The sequence below is a fragment of the Chrysemys picta genome, chromosome 3 (genome assembly GCF_011386835.1).
Source record: "Chrysemys picta bellii isolate R12L10 chromosome 3, ASM1138683v2, whole genome shotgun sequence".
Lineage (NCBI taxonomy): Eukaryota > Metazoa > Chordata > Testudines > Emydidae > Chrysemys > Chrysemys picta.
In genome coordinates this window covers 91765672-91784724 of record NC_088793.1, presented here as the reverse complement: position 1 = coordinate 91784724, position 19053 = coordinate 91765672, and the positions used below count along the sequence as shown (strand labels likewise).

The 19053-nt window shown below is 39.1% G+C and overlaps 2 protein-coding genes across 9 annotated transcripts in view; one reads left to right on the top strand and one right to left on the bottom strand.

Moving 5' to 3' along the window:
• PLN (phospholamban) overlaps window positions 1-12191 on the bottom strand; it is a 40776-nt gene extending 28585 nt beyond the window's left edge. For 2 of the 5 annotated variants that reach the window (XR_010599594.1, XR_010599595.1), the window contains exons 1-2: window positions 12034-12191; window positions 10367-10438 (exon numbers count right to left, since the gene is read on the bottom strand). Coding sequence is in view for 1 of the 5 variants with exons in the window: in XM_005280157.4 (XP_005280214.1) it covers window positions 2315-2473 (159 nt within the window). In the remaining 4 variants the exon portion in view is untranslated. Of the gene's footprint in view, window positions 1-1440; window positions 1465-2108; window positions 2599-10366; window positions 10439-12033 lie in introns of those variants that run through there. The other 3 variants (XR_006173813.2, XR_254680.5, XM_005280157.4) reach the window with 3 other exon arrangements.
• Window positions 1-19053, top strand: part of CEP85L (centrosomal protein 85 like) — a 193651-nt gene that overhangs the window by 89594 nt on the left and 85004 nt on the right. The gene's annotated exons all lie outside the window — the stretch shown is intronic.

Here is a 19053-nt window from a genome sequence, read left to right as displayed (position 1 = left end):
TTCTGACCACTTTGATCTCACTAGAAGGTCAATTTGGTTCAAATACTATCTTGATGAGCTGCCTCAAATAGAAAGGGTTTGGATAAGCAGTGAGTTATCTTTAAAAGAAAAGCAGTATTTTTCCTTGTACTGTATCCAGCTTGGGTAAGTTTGGTTAGAATAATGGGAATGACCTAACTGCAGAATAAAAAACCCCAAACCTTTTACTTTATTATACCAAATAAAAAAGCAAGTCTGACATAGATAAATGCTGAATTTCCTGTATTCAGTTTTCCTAATGTAAAGTAAATTACATTTCTTAGTGCAAATTATGGTATATGTAAAGTGTGGTAGATAATAATCTGTTGTTAAAGCTATGTAAAACAAAAGGATGTTGAGATCTCAAGGCTAGGGTTGCCAACCCTCCTGGTTTGGCTGGGAGTCTCCCGGTCAAGGCTCTATCTCCAAAGTAGAAGCCAAACCGGGAGATTTTAGGTGCTAAGAGTACGGCGGCACAGGGGGGATAATGCAGGCTCCTTGCCTGCCCTGGCCCCACGCTGCTCCTGGAAGTGGCCGGCATGATCCTGCGGGGGCGGGAAGGGTTTCTGTGTGCTGCCCATGCCCCGAGCTCCAACTCCACAGCTCCCATTGGTCAGGAATGGTGGCCAAAGGGAGCTGCGGGGGCGGTGCCTGCAGGCAGAGGCAGTGCGTGGGGGGCAGCAGGGATGTGCTGGCCACTTCCGGGAGCAGCGCACAGAGGGGCCAGGGTGCGGACCCCCTGACCTTGCTTACCTCCAGGCAGATCCCGGTCGGTGGTGCAGCAGGGCTCAGGCAGGCTCCACCCCCGTCGCTCCCATTGGCCACACTTCATGACCAATGGGATCTGTGGAGTTGGCGCTCGGGGCGCGGGCAGTGCGCAGAGACCCCTGCCCTCCCCTGGTGCCACAGGGACATGCTGGACACTTTCGGGAGCGGCGTGGGGCCAGGGCAGGCAGGGAGCCTGCCTTAGTCCCACTGAGCCACCGCCTGGGAGCTGCCCGAGGTAAGCGCCGCCTGGCTGGAGCTTGCATCCCCCCCCCATCCCCTGCCACATGCCTGAGCCCCTTCCTGCACCCAAACTCCCTTCCAGAGGTGGTACCCTGCACCCCAGCCGCCTGCCCCAGGCTCATCCCGGAGCTCCCTTCCACACTCCAAAACCCTTGGCCCCAGCCCAGAGCCAGCATCCCCTCCCACATCCCAACTCCCTGCCCCAGCCCAATGAAAGTGAGTGAGGGTGGGGGAGAGCGAGTGACAGAGGGAGTGGGGAAATGGAGAGAGCAGGACAGGGCCTCGGAGAAGGGGCGGGGCAGGGGTGTGTGGGTTTGTGTGATTAGACAATTGCCAAGCCTACTCAAGGCACACTTTTGGCTTCTAACATCCAGTTAGCCAATTGAACGCAATGAGTGAATACTGTTCTCTTACCAGGGTGGTTGGTTCTTGATATACCTTGAAAAACAAATTAAAACTTTCTCTGCAAATGCCTGTTTGTTTCAATAGACATATCTTTTTAAAACTGAGTCACAAGTCATGTGAAAAGATACCAGACAGAATTGAAGTTTTGGCATTACTTTTCTTCCCATTAATCAGACCTAAACCCCTTCCTTAAATAGGAAAAAAGAAAAAGACAATTTATATCTGGGAAAAGCTTTCTTTAAAATAGCTTCTACTTCATTTTTCAGGATTCTAGTCATAAACTATTAGAGCAAGTTGAATAATTTCAATTAACAGTATAACATTGTAGCATCTTGAAGTGGAACAGAAAATTTTCTGGAATACAGTCAAATCTAAATGTGCCTGTGCATCATTTTGGATTGATCTGGGCTTCTATGAGATATTAATATACATATATCCAATATCTAAAAAGATTTACAGTGAAATTTTAAAGCATGCAGGCCCAAAAGAGTGAGGTGGTTGTTTTTAATATTGTGGTTCACTTGGCTGAAACACTAATTGAATAACACAATTCATGCCCTTTCTTACTTCCATGAAAAAGGCACAAATTTACCACATTCACATGAGATGCCTCTTAGCAAGGTGAACAAACAAGTTAGCTCATGGACAGCTTTGTACCAGTAGGCTTTAAATCACTGTTCAGTACAGAAGTGCTTTTTAATGTGTTTACAATGGCTAGTACGAAAATGGTGCAGTGGTTGACGAGACTGTTTTAGTCCAACTGCTCGACCTGCTCACGTGGGTATTCTTGCCTTGGGAGTTTCTTGTTTAGTTCTTTTTTTTCCCCTTTTGGTGTGGCTTTCTTATAGGATAGTGCAATGGGAAGCAAAGATTCTGTGGAACTTCAGAGAAGCATCACAAGGATACAGATAAGCAAGAGGCATATTAAAATAAGACAAAAATTGATAAAGAGCTCCTGGAGCTTTTGGCGTGTTTGTGGGTTCACCTCAATAGTTGAGGCTCTCCTCATGGCAGAGCGGGTTATGTGCTGGACCTTCTCCATGGCAACAGGAAAGCAGAGAGCACAAGTCAGGTTTTAGAAGAAGTGCAGGTAAAAAACAGAAGTTGTCAGGAACAGTGCAAAGTGGTTATTATCTTCAGTTTTTGGTTTAGAGAATCTGTGTGGAGCTGGGAAAGCAGGAAAGTGAAGAGTTAGAAACACAAAGGTAAAGTGTTTTGATCAGTGCATGTGCAGATTGTATTCATGTTATAATAGTGCCTGAAAGAAAAAGTGAAGTTACTTTCCACAGTGTGCTACACATTATTTTCACTTAAAAAAATGATTTTCAAGACAGATAAGACTTAGTGGAATTGCACATGCAACCTTATGAGTGAGTTATTGAGTGCCTGCAAATCTGAGGTGGAAGCCCTTTATGAAATGGGACTTGTGGATGTTCAGCAGTTCTCAGAATTAGTCCAGTAGGGCCTAATCTGATTTCCTTCAGAGTCTATGGAAAGACTCCCCCTGTCTTCAGTTGGAGTTGGTTCTGGCCAATTAGGAGGCAGGATGGTCTTGTAGATAAAACCCACAGGACATGGAGTCAGGAAATTCTGATTCTTTTTCTGGCTGTGTCACTGATTACTTATGTGATCTTGGACAAATCATTTAACTTCTCAGTGCCTCATTTTTGAGGGGTAGTGGAAAAACTAGTCTTGCTAATGCATTTCCTTTCCAAGTAGAAAGAATTTCATGTGTAAGCAAATGCTGTGGCAGCGTCTAATACGTATCATTGATATGGGAAATTTATAGTAAAATTATCTTGAAGGACGGGCAGTCTGAGACCATGAGACTTTTCTTCTCTGAAAGTACTAATGTGCACTAAAAATGTCATGCCCAAAGGCAGAGGGGTGGTGCTGCAATAAATGCATGGGAAAATATAATTTTTTAACTTGTTAGCGATAGATAGTGTTGCTTGAAGTGCTTTTTATAAGAAATAAAGAGAAGATAGGTATGCAGTACTTTCAGGAATGCACGTTATATTGAGTTTTAAAAAAATAAGCCCCCAAAACATGCTGTAAGCTCTTCAGGGCAAGGGGCTGTCCTTTTGTTATGTGTCTGTTCAGAACCTAGTACAATGAGGGCTTGATCCATGGCTGGGGCTGTTAGGCACAACAAGAATACAAATAATTGATGATAATGATGGTAACCTCAAGCTGCCCTTGGAGAAATAGGTTTATTCACCATAAATTTTTCTCATAGGGGAGAATTTGCCCCTCGATGTTTATATTACATATATCTTTATGTATGCAGTGTAGCTGTAGCCGTGTCGGTCCAGGGATATTACAGAGATAAGGTGGGTGAGGTAATCGCTTTTATTGGACCAACTTCTGTTGGTGAGAGAGACAAGATTTGAAGCCGCACACAGCTCTTCTTCAGCTCTGGGAAAGGTCCTCCCAACGTCACAATAAAATGCAAGGTGGGACATAGTGTTTAGCATAAGCAGTTACCAGATATTGTAAGGGACCATTCAAGGCTGCTAACTACTTATGCTAACCCAGTGATTCTCAAACTTTTGTACTGGTGACCCCTTTCACATAGCAAGCTTCTGAGTGTGCCCCCCCCATAAATTAAAAACACTTTTTAATATATTTAACACCATTATAAATGCTGGAGGCAAAGTGAGGTTTGGGTGGAAGCTGACAGCTCACGACCCCGCACATAATAGCCTCACAACCCCCTGAGGGGTCCCAACCCCCAGTTTGAGAACCTCTTTGCTAAACAATCGGTTCCACCTTGCATTTTGTTGCGATGCTGGGAGTATAAGAAGGGCTCTGTGTAGCTTGAAAGCTTGTCTCTCTTACCAACCGAAGTTGGTCCAATAAAAGATATTACCTCACCTGCCTTGTCTCTCTATATGGCAGATATACTTTCTCTGCTCATGACCCAAATAAGTTTATTGATAACAGCTATATTTTAAGATATATAGACTCCTGCCATTGCATCCATATAGAGTGGGGGGAGACCAATCCTTAGCAGTGGCCATCCCACAAATGGCATCATAACTGCTGTGTGAACCACCTGACTGTAAAAGGGGGTGGATGGAGAGCAGCATAAGGAGGCTTCCATTACACATCCAGACTCCAGATCCATAAATTTGCTTGCCAATCTGGCTAAAAGGATTCATAAGAAATATACAGTGAACTACATGAAAACTTTCAACCGATCTTTTTTACTCTTCTCAAAAATCTGTCCACAGGAGGGGAGGATAAGGGGCTGTTAGTTCATATCCACTACTGTTGTATGCTGTGACCAGGATCTGTTTTCAGCATCAAAGACTGCTATAGCATTTCAAAAACTGACTTAAAAATCAGATTGCACATAGATATATTAATAGCTTTGGTTGGTTGAATGTCGTGACATCTTTTCCTAAAATTAGATTCTACAATTTTAGTACAGTATATGACATCAAGAGCTTATTTTTAGTTGCCACTTTAATTTTTCAGCTTAGTTTGACTCTAGATAGATGAAAGCAGGTATAGCATAAACACTTAAAGTGCTTGCCCGGCATATTCTATTCAGTTATTTGTCTGGTCTTTGTCTATCTTGTGTAAGTGCAGTAAAAGCAAAACAGACGTGCAAGAATTCTCAGATGACTTGACTGAAAGTTTATCCATTCGCCTAGCCTAATAGGGGCTGAGATACACTAAAATGTTTATTCTGTTCCAGAGGAGGTATGCTAGTTCAAGCACTAACGTGTTTATACGGACACAAACAAATTTGTTCAAGCAGTGCATAAGGTTGACACTTCAGACAACCATATTTGCTGGGAATTACTTCATCACAACCTGCTGTGCCATTATTTAATGGCGACCACAATTCAGAGAAGGCCTATCATTTAGTAAGTCATATTAAAAAATGTAATTTTTTTTTTTTTTTAACCTTTGGAAGGAGAAAGGAAATGTTAGTGAAATAGTCATTGGGCTTGATTCTCGTATAACACTCTGGCTGTGTAAAGGATCCTTAAAGTGAGATAGTGGCATAAATGAAAATATGTACCTTTGTGTTTAAAGGATTCATATTTGTAATGCTCTGGAAGAACAAGATGTAGGGAGTTCAGAATTCAGTAATTAGTGTTGCTGTGCTAGAGGACCTATGTGGAGTTCTTAAAGAAGCACCAGCAGGGTTTCAGAAGCAATTTTGAGTGCTCTTGTCTTCTCCCTACCTAATACGTCTCTGTTTAGTAGAGGTTTTCTGATCTACATGTAGATCTATATGTCTACACTTCAATATGTGTTCCGCTATAAGGTGCTTTGTTTCAGCTAGCAAATGCATATCTTGCTTGTTAATCTTCCCTGGGTGTGCATAAAGAGAAATAGACACAGTAACACAGCTGTGTGTGGATAACAAACAAGGTCAAAAGGTACAGTCCAATATTATATCATGAAGAATCATTTAATTAAAATGAAGGCCTATTCTTGCTGTATATCATAACAGCATAGAAATGCCCAAATTTAGGTCACTGGTGCTAATACTTTAGGTCAACACCATGATGAAACCTTGCGCGCACACACACAAATGTATCTCAGAAGCTAAAAGTGGGAGTTTCGGCAGGAAGGCAAATTATATTTGAGATCTTATGTGCCAAGTACTGTTGTGTTCAGATGCAGTACTGTCCTGCGTTGCCCAAGAAACAAACCTTTGGCTCCATCATTGAATGGGTGTGTTCATTCTTCTGGAAGACATTGTGCACACTTCATTGTTTAGGTAAAAGGCCAAATTGCCGATCCTACATGTCCGTATGTTAAGGTAACTTTACAGTTGTCTTACAGTGGTTCAACAGATCAGTCACTGTTGGGCTCCTAGCTGACAAGTAATTATTGTAGTGATTATGTGTGGTTATTTTTATCCGTTTCTGGGTACCCTTCATACTGAGAGGAGGTATGTGAACAAAGTTCAAAATCGTAGTGAACAAAGTTGAAACCTGTAGGCCAAATTCATTCCAGGTATAAGTCTATTCACTTCAGTTGGGTCACAGAGGATAAATTTGGCTCCATTGGAAACTGTGATTTTAGACACGGTTTACCCATTTCCTATCATATGTTTACTAAATGTGGTAGTTAGATCAGTGAAATAAAAGGGATTTGACATGCATGATTTATTATCTTCCCATGTAACCAAGCTAACTTGTGGCATGGAATAGTAAGACAGGCACAGGAAATGAACAGTAGGTAATGAAGTATTTCACAGTAATTTCATTTTGGTAGCATGGTACAAAAAGCAGTAATCCTAGTTGCTTCCTTTTGAAAGTGAACAATTTAGTGACCGTCAGTACCACACAGCAAAAATGGTAGTGAGTTACGTGATCTGTGGCTTATGTATATTTTTGGAAGCTATTATCTAAAATAATCCCGCATACAACATACTTTTGGATTAATTGTTGTTCCTCTGGTCTTCCTACATAAAATCCCATTATCCTAGTTGAGATGAGATGCTCTCTATAAATTCAGGTGAGGAAGAAATAAAAGGTCACGGTTTGTATTTGACAGTGGGAACTCAGCCCCTCATACCAAAAGCAAAAGAGAGCTAGTCAAGTATCTAGGATTAAACCCTGAACATTAGCTGTGGGAGTGTAGATCTGGAGCCCCTGATCACAGTTAGATGTGCCACGTGCAGATCCAAGAGGAAGCTGGATAGTACAATTTGCTACTCTGCTCATGCACAGAAATCTGTAGGCAATGCAGAGGATCTTCCTGTTGATTATCCTCCCTGACAGGAGGATTTTGCTCTATTTATAGTTCCTTAAAAATATATCTAATCCCAGCATATGTAACCTCCTTTTTGAGCCAGTGACTGTATTGATTCATTTAATTTTGAGAACCTTCTATGTCCTCTGAAGTCTCCTTTTTTTCAGTCTAGGAAGAAGAGGGAACATTAACTCATTAGACCACTAGAGGGCCTCTGTCTACTATTTATGCTCCAGTTAGTTCAATAAAACAAGTGTTCATAAAAAAAAAAACAGGACTAGATCATAGGTGGTGTGGTGCTAGAGAGGCTCATAATGGCATCTAGCAATTTTCTGAAGTGGAACAATGCTCTGCCAATGGTCCACTGGTTCTTTGGTCACTAGTTGGATGTCTGTATATCCACCCACAGCATAGGAGCTTTCCTGTACCACTGTATTGTAGAGCCTCTGGTTGGGATTCTTTCTTATTCTCTGATTCAAGTGTTTCAGGTAGAGAAGAGTTCTGATCAAAGCAGCCCACTGTAGGAAAGGACTAGCACTGTGGGTACAATAAGTTGTTCCCACACCACGAGTGGGGCAGTCATCTGATGGGAGCAACCTGAACATCAAACAAGGGAAGCTGAATTGGGGGAAGAGAATGGATAGAACTGTGTGAAGGATGGACTAGACAAAAATAGATGTCATGGTAGGGGGAAATGGAACACAGAAATAGAGTATGGGGACAGGAGAGGAGAAATGGAGCGGGAGATCAAAGGGATGAAGGGGCCAAACATGAACAGAGAGGGAAAGAGAAACAAGGGCAAACAAGGGTGTAAAGAAACAAGAAGATATGAACTGAAGCTGGAGTACAGAAAACAGTTCATGAAAGGTAGAGGGAGTCCATTTTGCCAGAAATAGCAAGGACCAAATTTTAAAATTGCTTGGGGTTGCTTTTTGTTGTACGTTGTCCATACACTTTGATTTAATGATGGATGAGGGGGATACTTAGTGTGTGTGTGTGTGTGTGTGTGTAATGTAATATATGTCTTCTGATGATGATATTTGAGGATCTTAACTGAATTTTCCTGCCTGGTATTAAGAATCTTTTGTGCAATGGCATTTAAATCAGACTAATGGATTCTGTGGTTAAGATGTCATAAAACAGGCTAAGTTCAGTTATTTCGTTGGCCATTTTCAGGGGCACAGGGAATTCTCCCCTCCCCCCCCCCGTCCCCTTATTCTGATTTGATAGCTATTTTACCTCTGGAACAAGAACGGCAGCAAAATCAATGAGATAGAGCCTCTTCCTAAATCATAGGTTGCTGAGGACCAACATAGGCTAGAGTGTCTAAATATTACACCTATTGGGTCCTATAAATACCTAACAGATATATAATATGCATCTAATTACTCACTCAGTGACTGCAACAGTTCTAGTTGTGCATACATAGCTTAGATTCTTGTTTTTGAAAGTCACCCAGCATGTCTCGTATGGTAATACTGATCATGATCTAATAAAATTAGTAATGATCTTGCTATATATATTGAGTCATTAGAATGGTTTTGTGGTTGACTGAGTTAAATTCCTAGCTCTGCCATAGACTTCCTGTGTGATCTTGGGCAAGTCACTCAATCTCTCTATGTATCAATTCCCAATCTTAAAAACCGGGGAATAATACCACTTGCTTTTTCCAATTTGTTTTTTTGACTTGTCTGTTTAGACTATAAGATCTTTGGGAATGGAGCTCTCTTTCTTAATGTGTGCGTGTACAGCATCTAGTACAATGGGTCTCTAATCTCAGTTGGAGTTCTAATTGCTACTGTAGTATTAATAATAGATAACAGAAATAGAAAGCAAGTAAGTGAAAATAGAATTGAGGCAAAGATAAAGCAATGAGAAACAATTTTTTCTTTCATAATCTTTAAAAAGAATGGTGTTGGGATGGAGCAGGGGGTTAGTTCAAGTGGGTTAAAAAGTGATTTGATGTGTGGACAAATCCCCAAAAGCATACATATATCCCTGACTCTGCTTTCCAAAGCTCGGTCCTCAACTGGCATACATTTATTGTTTGATCAAATGCCATTGAAAACAAACAAAACAAAGGTGTTTTGATTATTCCTATGTGGATGTGTTTGGAGCATTTGTCACTTGCTTATGTTCTAAAAAGTACAGGAATAAGCACATTTTTGTCCTCTGTAATTAAGGGCCCATCTTAATGAGCTTCATGTTTACTGGTAATACTACATTGAGGAAGTTCTATAGCTTTCCTGCAGAAAAATAAATAAAGTTCCATTGGAACTCCTTGCCAGAGGATGTTGTGAGGGCCAAGACCATAACAGGGTTCAAAAAGAACTAGATCAGTTCATGGAGGATAGGTCCATCAATGGCTATTAGCCAGGATGGACAGGGATGGTGTCCCTAGCCTCTGTTTGCCAGAAGCTGGGAATGAGTGACAGAGGATGGATCACTTGATGATGATTACCTGTTCTATTCATTCCCTCTGGGGCATCTGGCAATGGCCACTGTCGTAAGACAGGATATTGGGCTAGATGGACCTGTGGTCTACCCCAGTAGGGCCGTTCTTCTGTTCTAAAGCATCTAAAGTAATGAATTTTAGACCAATGATGTACTACATAGGATATAACTTGTCTCTAGACATCTATGAAACACTCATTAATTTTCCCTTCTGCAGTACAGTATTTACAAAACTGTCTCTAAATATTAATAAGGAATCAGACAATTAAACCAAAAAGGCAGATAGTTGCTGTTAACTGTAAGTCAAATGTAATATTTTACATCTGTTTAAAAACATTTTTTTCATTTATATTACCAATACTTTTGTTATTACTCAGCATTCTTGGACAGCTACAAAATGGGTTATTACCCATGCAAGCTATTGAGATTATGTATAGATGATGAGCCACATTCTAACCTAATGTAAATCAGCATAACTCCATTGAAGCCAGTGGAGCTATATTCATTTACATCAGACAAGAATCTCACCTGAGATAGCCATGGATCTATTTTTATAAAGAGTCTAATACCAGGGCAGCTAAGTGCTATAGTTCTGTTTGTGTGTGTATTATATACACAGTATAATAACTCAAATTTCTTGTTGGTTTCTTAAATATAATTACTGTACTTAGTGTGAGCAAATCCCTATCTTTGTATGAAAAGACAAAATATTTGGTTTTAAATAAAAACATTTAAAAGGAAAATAAAATGTTGTTACCTAAATGTCCCGAGACAAATGCCTCTTGCAGGCAAAATGAGAAGTACTACTGCTTCCTTCTGGAAACAACTCCTATAACAGAATGACATAGTCTTCAACTTTTTATATGCTGCAAAGTTCACCATATGAACATCAAAGTGTTTCAGGAATAGAGATCAAACAGTTCCCTGTTTGCACATGGATGATGTGTCCAAATACAAATATCTGGGTAAATTCTTGATGAATACATTGCACACAACTCTCAGTAATGTTAATGGAATTGCATGCAGGCACTCCCAAGAGTGTTGGGAGAATATACTTTTTAAATACAAAATATACAGTAGAACTCTGGTATTCATGGATCTTATCTTAAAATGTAAACATACCTATATAGGTATGTATCGATAGCAATACACTGCTACTCTGAGAACAGATATAGGTTTAGAATGTACGGAGTCTATTTTTGTGTTTTGTAGTCTCCTGACTTCTTAAAAAAAAAATAGATTTCTCCCTCTTATTTAGGAAAATTCTTATCAGATTCCTAGACTCATGCAGTCATGCATGGATCCTTGGATTTCTCAACAAAATACATTAACATGAAAATACAAAAACAAACGTAAGAAGTGAAAAAGAAATGTTCCTGTTTACCAGACATATCCTTTCTTTTACTCATTTCCTTTCGTTAATTAATAAAATGTATTTTTGCTCTATATGTTCTTTATAAAGGGTCAGATTTTAAACAGCTAAAACTTTTTCATGTGGTTTTTGTTTTGTTTTGTTCTTGTTTTGTACAGTGCCCGAACACTTTTTATGAATGATGGATGAGAATACCTTATTTATAAAAATTACTTTTGATATTGAGACTTAGTTGTATCTTCCTGCTAGTTATTAAGAATCTTTTGTGCCACTGTATTTCAATGAAACTAATGGATTCAGAAGTTAAGATATCATAAAAAAGGTTTTAAGTTCAGGTTATATTGGCCATCAGAAAAAAAAGAAGCCTTAAAAAGATTTCAGAACTGAAACATAGTATTTTACATTAAAATTTGAATACTGCAAAATTAAGGATCAGCATTTTAACCCTTCTTTATAATCAAAATAGGACTCTCTCTCTCTCTCTCTCTCTCTCTCTAATTTAAAAAATGTCTCTTCTAAAAATGGGCTATAAGTGAATCAGTTTTTCTGATTTAAGACTAGGAAGGTGAACTTTCCTTAATTTGGGTTGCTAGTAAGCAACTAAACTAAAAGTAGAAACCTCAAAACCAAAAAACAGTAATGTAAGCTCTTGAATTAAGTTACTTTTTGATGAGAACAGAAAAATTTGGTTTGTTTTAAAACAAAAGCAACAACTGCTAACAAAAACCTGAGTCAAGCTGTGGGAGAAATCATTAAGACTTCTGGTGGTGTGGTGATGTTTGCTTAATCCATTCCCCAAGGAAAACATAGCTTCATATTAAAAAGAAGAAGCTGATGATTTTTAAAAACAAAACTACCGTCCTTATTTTTTCCATTGCACTCTTTTTTGGCTTGGAACAGTAATGCCTAAAATCTCTCCACTTTTAAAAAAAGCAGCTGTAAGGGTTGGGTTTTATTTTAAATAAGCATTTATAATACAGGCTGCTCATTTTGCATAGAGCGGTTTAGTTTGGAAAACTAAAATATAATTGTAATAAGAAGAGATCCCTTACCTCTGCTGATGATTATTAGTGAGTTATAAGATAATGTGTTCTGAGCTGTGGGAAACTTTGTCTGGACTTCTCTGGCAACTTGTCTGACTCTGTCACCAAGTTTGTAGGAACAATTGAAGAAGGTGGAGGAAAAAATAACAAAAGTTTGAGGCAGGGCTCATGATGTCATGCAGGAATTCAGAAGTTGTGATTGGTTACAACACGCCTTCTAATACAGGGCAGTTGCTCATCTAAACTCACTATAGCAGTAATGTTAGCACTGGGAAAATGGGTTTTTTGTTGTTTTTGCCACATTCTTTAAGAAAGTGGACAGAAGGAAAGCAGTCTGCATGGCCATGAACTGAAGAACTTGAGCAGTGATATGATCCAGTGTTTGGAAACATGGAGATGAGGCTGCATGCAAATATGTAGTATTTTTAGTAACTTATATAAAATTGTGGTTAATTAAGAAAACGCTAGACAATTCTTCAAAATGGTGAATTTGCTACAACAACGACATAAATATCCCCCTTTGAATATTTTGCTTTCATATAAATTATCTAAATTATCTTTTTTTTTTCCCCCCTCCCCTTCTGGGTCTTGAGCATCTTTACAAGCTTTGAACCATTTTCATTTGTTAAAAGGGGTTTACTAAGGTATGTGGTGTGTATAGCTTTTAGTGGTGTTATACACCTGATCACTATCCTCTTTATGTCACAGTATGAGTATCCCTGTTGTGTTCGTTCTCCAAAACTTTCCTTTCCCACCACAGAGGAACTGATGCAGTTTGTGCTTCATTTCAGGATCTCCACACCCACAGACTAGATGTGGGGCAGGATTTTGCCCCAGATAAACTGAGAGGCTTTTAAATCTCCGCATATGCTTAAAATCGTTACTTCTCTTGCCCTTTACCACAGACCAAATTATATTGTGGTCAGATGTGATCATTTTTTATAAGAAAGCACTGATATTGTATTTGGCACTATAATAAACAGAGGAAGATATGCTCCTTGCTCTATAAACCATGCAAGTTAAATAGACAGAGAACACAAACCAGACACACAATAATGTGCTGAGAGAAGGATTCTGTCTTGCAGCATTTTTTAAAAATATAGTGCTTGCATTAAAATACTTTTTTTGCACTGTTATGATGAGCTTCTCTTAGACTTTACCCTTAGTTAAGTGAAGACAGGGCCTGTGAAACTGTTACAATAACTTTAACACAACCAGAGCTTAAAGCTTTTATTCTAATACAGTAAATCTGGCAGTTTTCTATTGCCCTTTAGTATCAGGAACAGAAAATATAAGGTTACATGTTTCAATTGAAAGTTAATTGAATGCCTCCTCAGTGAATGGTGGTGATTCTTTTCTTGTGCATAAGGCCTCATAATTCACTTGTTGTGACAATGTTAGTATTATGGATCTCTGACATCTCAGGAGAAATGTATTTGCCCTTTATAAAGAAAGCATCCTATATTTATCACAGGATGTAGTCCTGCAAAAAGTTCATTTACCATTGATGGGTACATTATGGCGCTGTTCTCTTACTTGAGATAAAATGAACCACTTTCAGCAAAAGTACTTTCTTTAACTTAGTCAGCTGCTTCACTTCTCACTTTAAAGTGAAATGTCCCCTGTTAAAATCATTCGTGTTTAACTACAACACCCAGAATACCATTAACTGTAATTTATGTCCATCCCTTGTACAGATGGGCATAGCAAAAGGAGTGTTTTGCATTTATTCATTCCCAGACTTTTAACTTGTCTTTGATTTTGATGCATTGGTCTGTTACTGCCACTTTAGAGGTGTGTCTGTGTACACTTCATAAGGATTTTTTTTTTCATATATAGTATTGTAACATGTTGGGAAGGAAAAAATTGCCTTCAATCCAGTAGTTTCATCTAATTTTATTAAAATCTGATACTTTTTTATTGTTTAATTTATGACCAGGAAATAAATGAGAGAATAGTACAAACAATTAAACAGTGCCTTCAAAGGTATTTAACGAATCTCTTCTGTGTATTTCTAAAACCATTTTAGGACTCTCTACTCCAGAACCATTTAAAATATCTGAATAAGAAGTACAGATTCAGACTAAGTGAATGCTATGAGTATATCCACTGTGAATCTTGTGTCGATCATACTGATTGTAGACAAATTGGTCTTAGATTTGACAAGTTGTTGCTATAGAACTTTGTTAAACTTTAGTCTGAAATCTCCTTTTCTGACATATGAAACCTGGAAGAGGGGGCTCACTTATCTGTGTAGTCTTTTTAAAATATCTAACATGCTTCCTGTTGACATACTAGCGCAGTAAATCCACAAATTGTACTTAAATGCATATTGCATTTTTCTGATTGACTCTTCTGTGTATATATTACAAGTTGCTCAGCTACAAATGAACTAATTTGGGACATTAGAAAAGAAAAGGTTTAAAAAAGGAATGCATGTTGGAGGCTTTGGCGTGCTTCATTTTCTTCTTGGGAACAAAAATGTGCAGCTGCTGCTTGCATGACCTTAAATGGAGATGATCTGGACTATCTCCAGTGGGATTAGAAATCCACCACCAGAGCATGTTTGTGTTCTTGTATTTAGAGATCCAGTTGCTTTTTGGGATAATATCCAAAGAGCACAAGCATTTTACACTTGGTGTAGCAGCTTCTTATTTAACTAATAATAAAAATTTCATTGAGGTTATTTTGTCTTTTGTGTGTTTTTGTTTTTAAAATTCCAGATGTAGATGTCCGTCACCTATACTATCTTGGTAAAAACTCTGAGATGTTAGTGTTTGTTTTCTATGATCTATGGTGATGGATAGAAATGAACTATATATAACACAAATATAATCTGGTTTCGTGGTTTTAAAGTAACCAAAGAAATTCAGCACTAAAACTGAACACCAGTGCTGAGGCCTTCTCACACTGTTGTGCCACTTTTCTCTAATAATATTGGGTAAATTAAAATGTATCTTTACTCTGCCTCTGTAAAAATGACATAATTGAGAGTCCATCTCTCTCTAGGATTTCAGTATAATATGTTCAGTTTAAAAATAATAGAAAAGATATTTTTTTTTTTTTTTTCCTAACTGCCAGTGCTGCAAACTCACCTTGAGAACTGAGCCTGAGTTCCTTTGTTTTTGTGTGTTGTCACGATCAACAAGCCAAATGCTGTTCTTGGTGATAACCTCACTGTTGTTGTTTGTGTGTTTGCACAGGTGTCACTGATTGTAATTTAGGAAACACTTACATTGATGTATGGTGTTCTTTGCATGTGTTTGTACTACAGGACTAACAGAAGTAAAAAGTGGTGAAAACTTTTTTGTTACTGAACTTGGCAGATATGATTCTAAAAGCATAGAAAGGGCTAGTTCTTCTTCAGTTGCTGTAAATTAACATAGTCCCATTAAAGCCAATGTCAGTATACAGATTTATACCCGCTAAAGATCTGGCCCAAAGGCAGATGTGGTAAGCAGGTGTCATTTTACTTAGTTGTTTTAACAACAGAATTGCACTTTAAGACAGTTTCCTATCTCTGAATTTTTCTTGCTTGATTTTGGTGGTGAGGTTTAAGAATACAGTCCTGACTTCCGTGGGTCTCATGTCAGATTCTACTGTTTTTAACTGGCGTGGGGTGGGATGGGAGAGCTGCAGAGAAGTGGGGTTGAGGCTTTGTTTGGTTTCGTTTAACTTAATGTGTTAGTGAAGCATTTAGTGAAACATTCTCTAGCAAGATAACCAGAGTTCACGCTTCAGGAATAACAAATAAGATCAAAGTCATGATGTTAACATATAATCCTACGCAGTCTGATTTTAGTGTTTTGTTTGTTTTTAATCACAAAAACTATATAAATAAATAGGTTGCACTCCATAGCTTGCGGGGTAATTTAATTAGTCATTTGCTTTGAAGATGATCAGCAGTATTCTCAATTTTCTTCCATTGCCCTTCACCACATCACTCCAGGAGATAGATAGGGTAAAAATTTTATATCTATCTATCTATCTATCTCTTTGTTTTTCCCCTACCTCGTGCTGCTGTCAAGCTATTGTTACAACATGCTGTATCCAAGTTAAAGCAGATGGAAGAGTCACGGAGAGTCCTCTCTAAGAGAGCCACCTTTCCTGCTTCATAGATTGGCTTACAGGGGATTGTGTGGAGTGTTGTGGAGGAGGTCTTCCTTCCTCACACCTGTGCCCTGCAGATCAAGGCCTGTCATCTTTGCGCCACATTTATTGTCCTCTGGTTAAAAAGGGTGAAAGTTCTTAATGATTTCCTAAAATTGGACTGTCATTAAAGTGCTGGCTTTATTTTTATTTTTAAACTTTATTCTGTCATTGATAATAGCAAGGTAAAATGATAAGTCTTTGGCTTTGTACATGTTTTCTTAAGTATACATAAGCATATGGGTTTAAAATCATATGGAACATAACTGAATAGAAAAGTCTTCGTCATCTGAGCTGCAGCATCACATATCTCTCTGGGACTTTTTTTCTCTTGTAATGCTAAAGGCTCTAACAGTATTGATTGTCAGGTTTGTTACTAACAGAAGACTGTTTCAGAAAAGGTCAGCTTTAATATTTGCATTTCCTTCAGTCTTATGGGCATGAACTTTTAACAAGTGCAGTAGATTACAGTGTTAACAAGTATAATGGCACCTGTTATGTTCTTTGATACTTTGACCTATTGGTAAGATAGGGGAAGAGGATCAAAAAAGATTTTTGGCTGGGTCTTCTGGTATGTATTCATAGTGGTTCCCCTGACCTCCAAAATATACAATTTATTTTCCTTAGACAGTACATATTTGGCATAAATTGTACCCATGTAATACCTTATTTTTACAATAAATGTTAGCACCACAAAAATCTATATCCTGTAAAACATCTGGCTCCTTTGGTATCAACACTTTTTTTTTTGACTATTCAAGTAATAGTCGGTTTATTTAACTAGTAAATTAAGAGAACTGTTACGCCTGTCTCGCTGCCAGAAAGCAACATGATACAGCAGAGAACATTCAAGGAAAAAAGATAATTACTTCAGCTTCATTGCTTTTGGTTAACATGGTGCTTGTTTTTTTAATAATTGCAAAATCTTCTTCAAATGCATTTTAATTTGAAGTTTTAATTCTCTCAGTTGATTAGCTTAGTTTATTTGTATGAAGTGATGTGCTGAGATTCTTGTAACAAAGAAACTGTGTTGAGTGTCTCTTAGATAAACTGTTCCAGGAAACACAGAGATTAGTTGTGTTGTTTGACATGGTATGAGTGATGGATGAACACAGGGACAAAGGCATATGAAGGAGAGATAAAAGACTTGAAGACCATGTTTCAATTGCCAAGTGTGGTGGCACTGGATTATCTCCACTTTAACAGCAATTATAGAATGGAGGCTAGAGATTGTGTTTTGGACTTCAGCTGCTACGTATCTTCAGTAGTAGATTGTCTTTAACAGGGGAGTGCTCAAACTTTGCCCAATTGAGGAACACACTAGCAATACTCAGGAGCATGAGAGTTGTATCACAGAGAACACTGTAGTAGCAAGTTTCATCCTAATATGCAGTAGTACTCATGGAGGGCATGGGTGCCCTCTTGCAATGCTCCATCTGGGGCAGTCATTCAGATTAAGATAGAGGTGGCATAAAGAGGTCTTTTTTAGCTTCCATGGATTTACTCCTCAGAAGGAAACGACTGTATTTGGCTTGCAGGCCACTTGTTTAGTCATCCCTGCTTTACCAGGTGCATGTGTGAAATATTGAAATAGGAAATTTTAACACTTTCCAAATTTAAGAAATTGTCATTTACTCCCCTCTCTCTTCCTCCCCCCCTATCTTCATCTTGCTTTTGTATGGGATGGTGATACAAAGATGAGTGAAAAGCTCTTGGTGGATTACCAGCCATTAGCCATTTCTCTTTTTGTTTCCCAAATAGTTATAAATAAAATATTTGGTTAGTTTTTACAATTTCACTTTTTATACAGAATTTCTTCAGTTTAATAATAAGTGTTGACTTCTTGTCATTCATTTCACATGTACATGAGCAAGAAAAAATACTAAAGACTTTATATGAAGTATAGCTGCTTCCTGTGAGGTTTTTTGGTAACACCTCTGGGGGGGGGAGCCCAGCTTCCCCCACCGCCCCAAATACTTGTGAGTTTGAGGGGTTGAAATCTGTCTCTGAGCCAGAGTGTTCAAAACTTTGGAGTATTTGGATCACACCATTATAGAAAGTGTCAAACTGTGAACTTTAATCTGGGACTCTAGTTTGGATCCATCTCTAAGCAATAAGAACAGATTCCAGTGGAAATCTTGGGGGGAGGGATAGCTCAGTGGTTTGAGCATTGGCCTCTAAACCCAGGGTTGTGAGTTCAATCCTTGAGGGGGCCACTTAAGGATCTGGGGCAAAAATAAGTACTTGGTCCTGCTAGTGAAGGCAGGGGGCTGGACTAAATGACCTTTCAGGGTCCCTTCCAGTTCTATGAGATAGGTATATCTCCATATATTAAACCTGTATATTTTATTACATGTATACTGCTTCCTATCACTCAGTGAACTATGAAAGTATGCTCTTTAGAGTCTAGTAAATCCTTGGACTGTTTGATTGAAATGAAGGGGAGTTTTATTTTTCATGGAGCCCCCTGCACATGAAACCCACCCTGCTGAGTTTCACCCCCTGCATCTGGAGCCCTCCTGCACCCAGGCCCCACCGCCCTGAATCTGGACCCCCACACTTGCACCCAGACTATCTCCCACTGAGGTCTCCACACTCCAACCCACACCCCGACAAGCCCCATCCCCCCCTGCACCTGAACCACCCTGATGAGCCCCCCAGATCTCCAACCCACTGAGCTCCAATCAGCTGCATCCAGACCCCATGCTCCATTGAACCCCACTCCCAGCACCCAGATCCCACCACTGAGCCCCCTAACTAACAAACCTCTGCTGAGCCCCAACCACCTTCACCTGGACCCCGCTGCAGAATCCCATTCCCCGTGAACCTGTAACCCCCAGTGAGCCCTTGTGCATCCAGACCCCCCTGCACCCAGGCCCC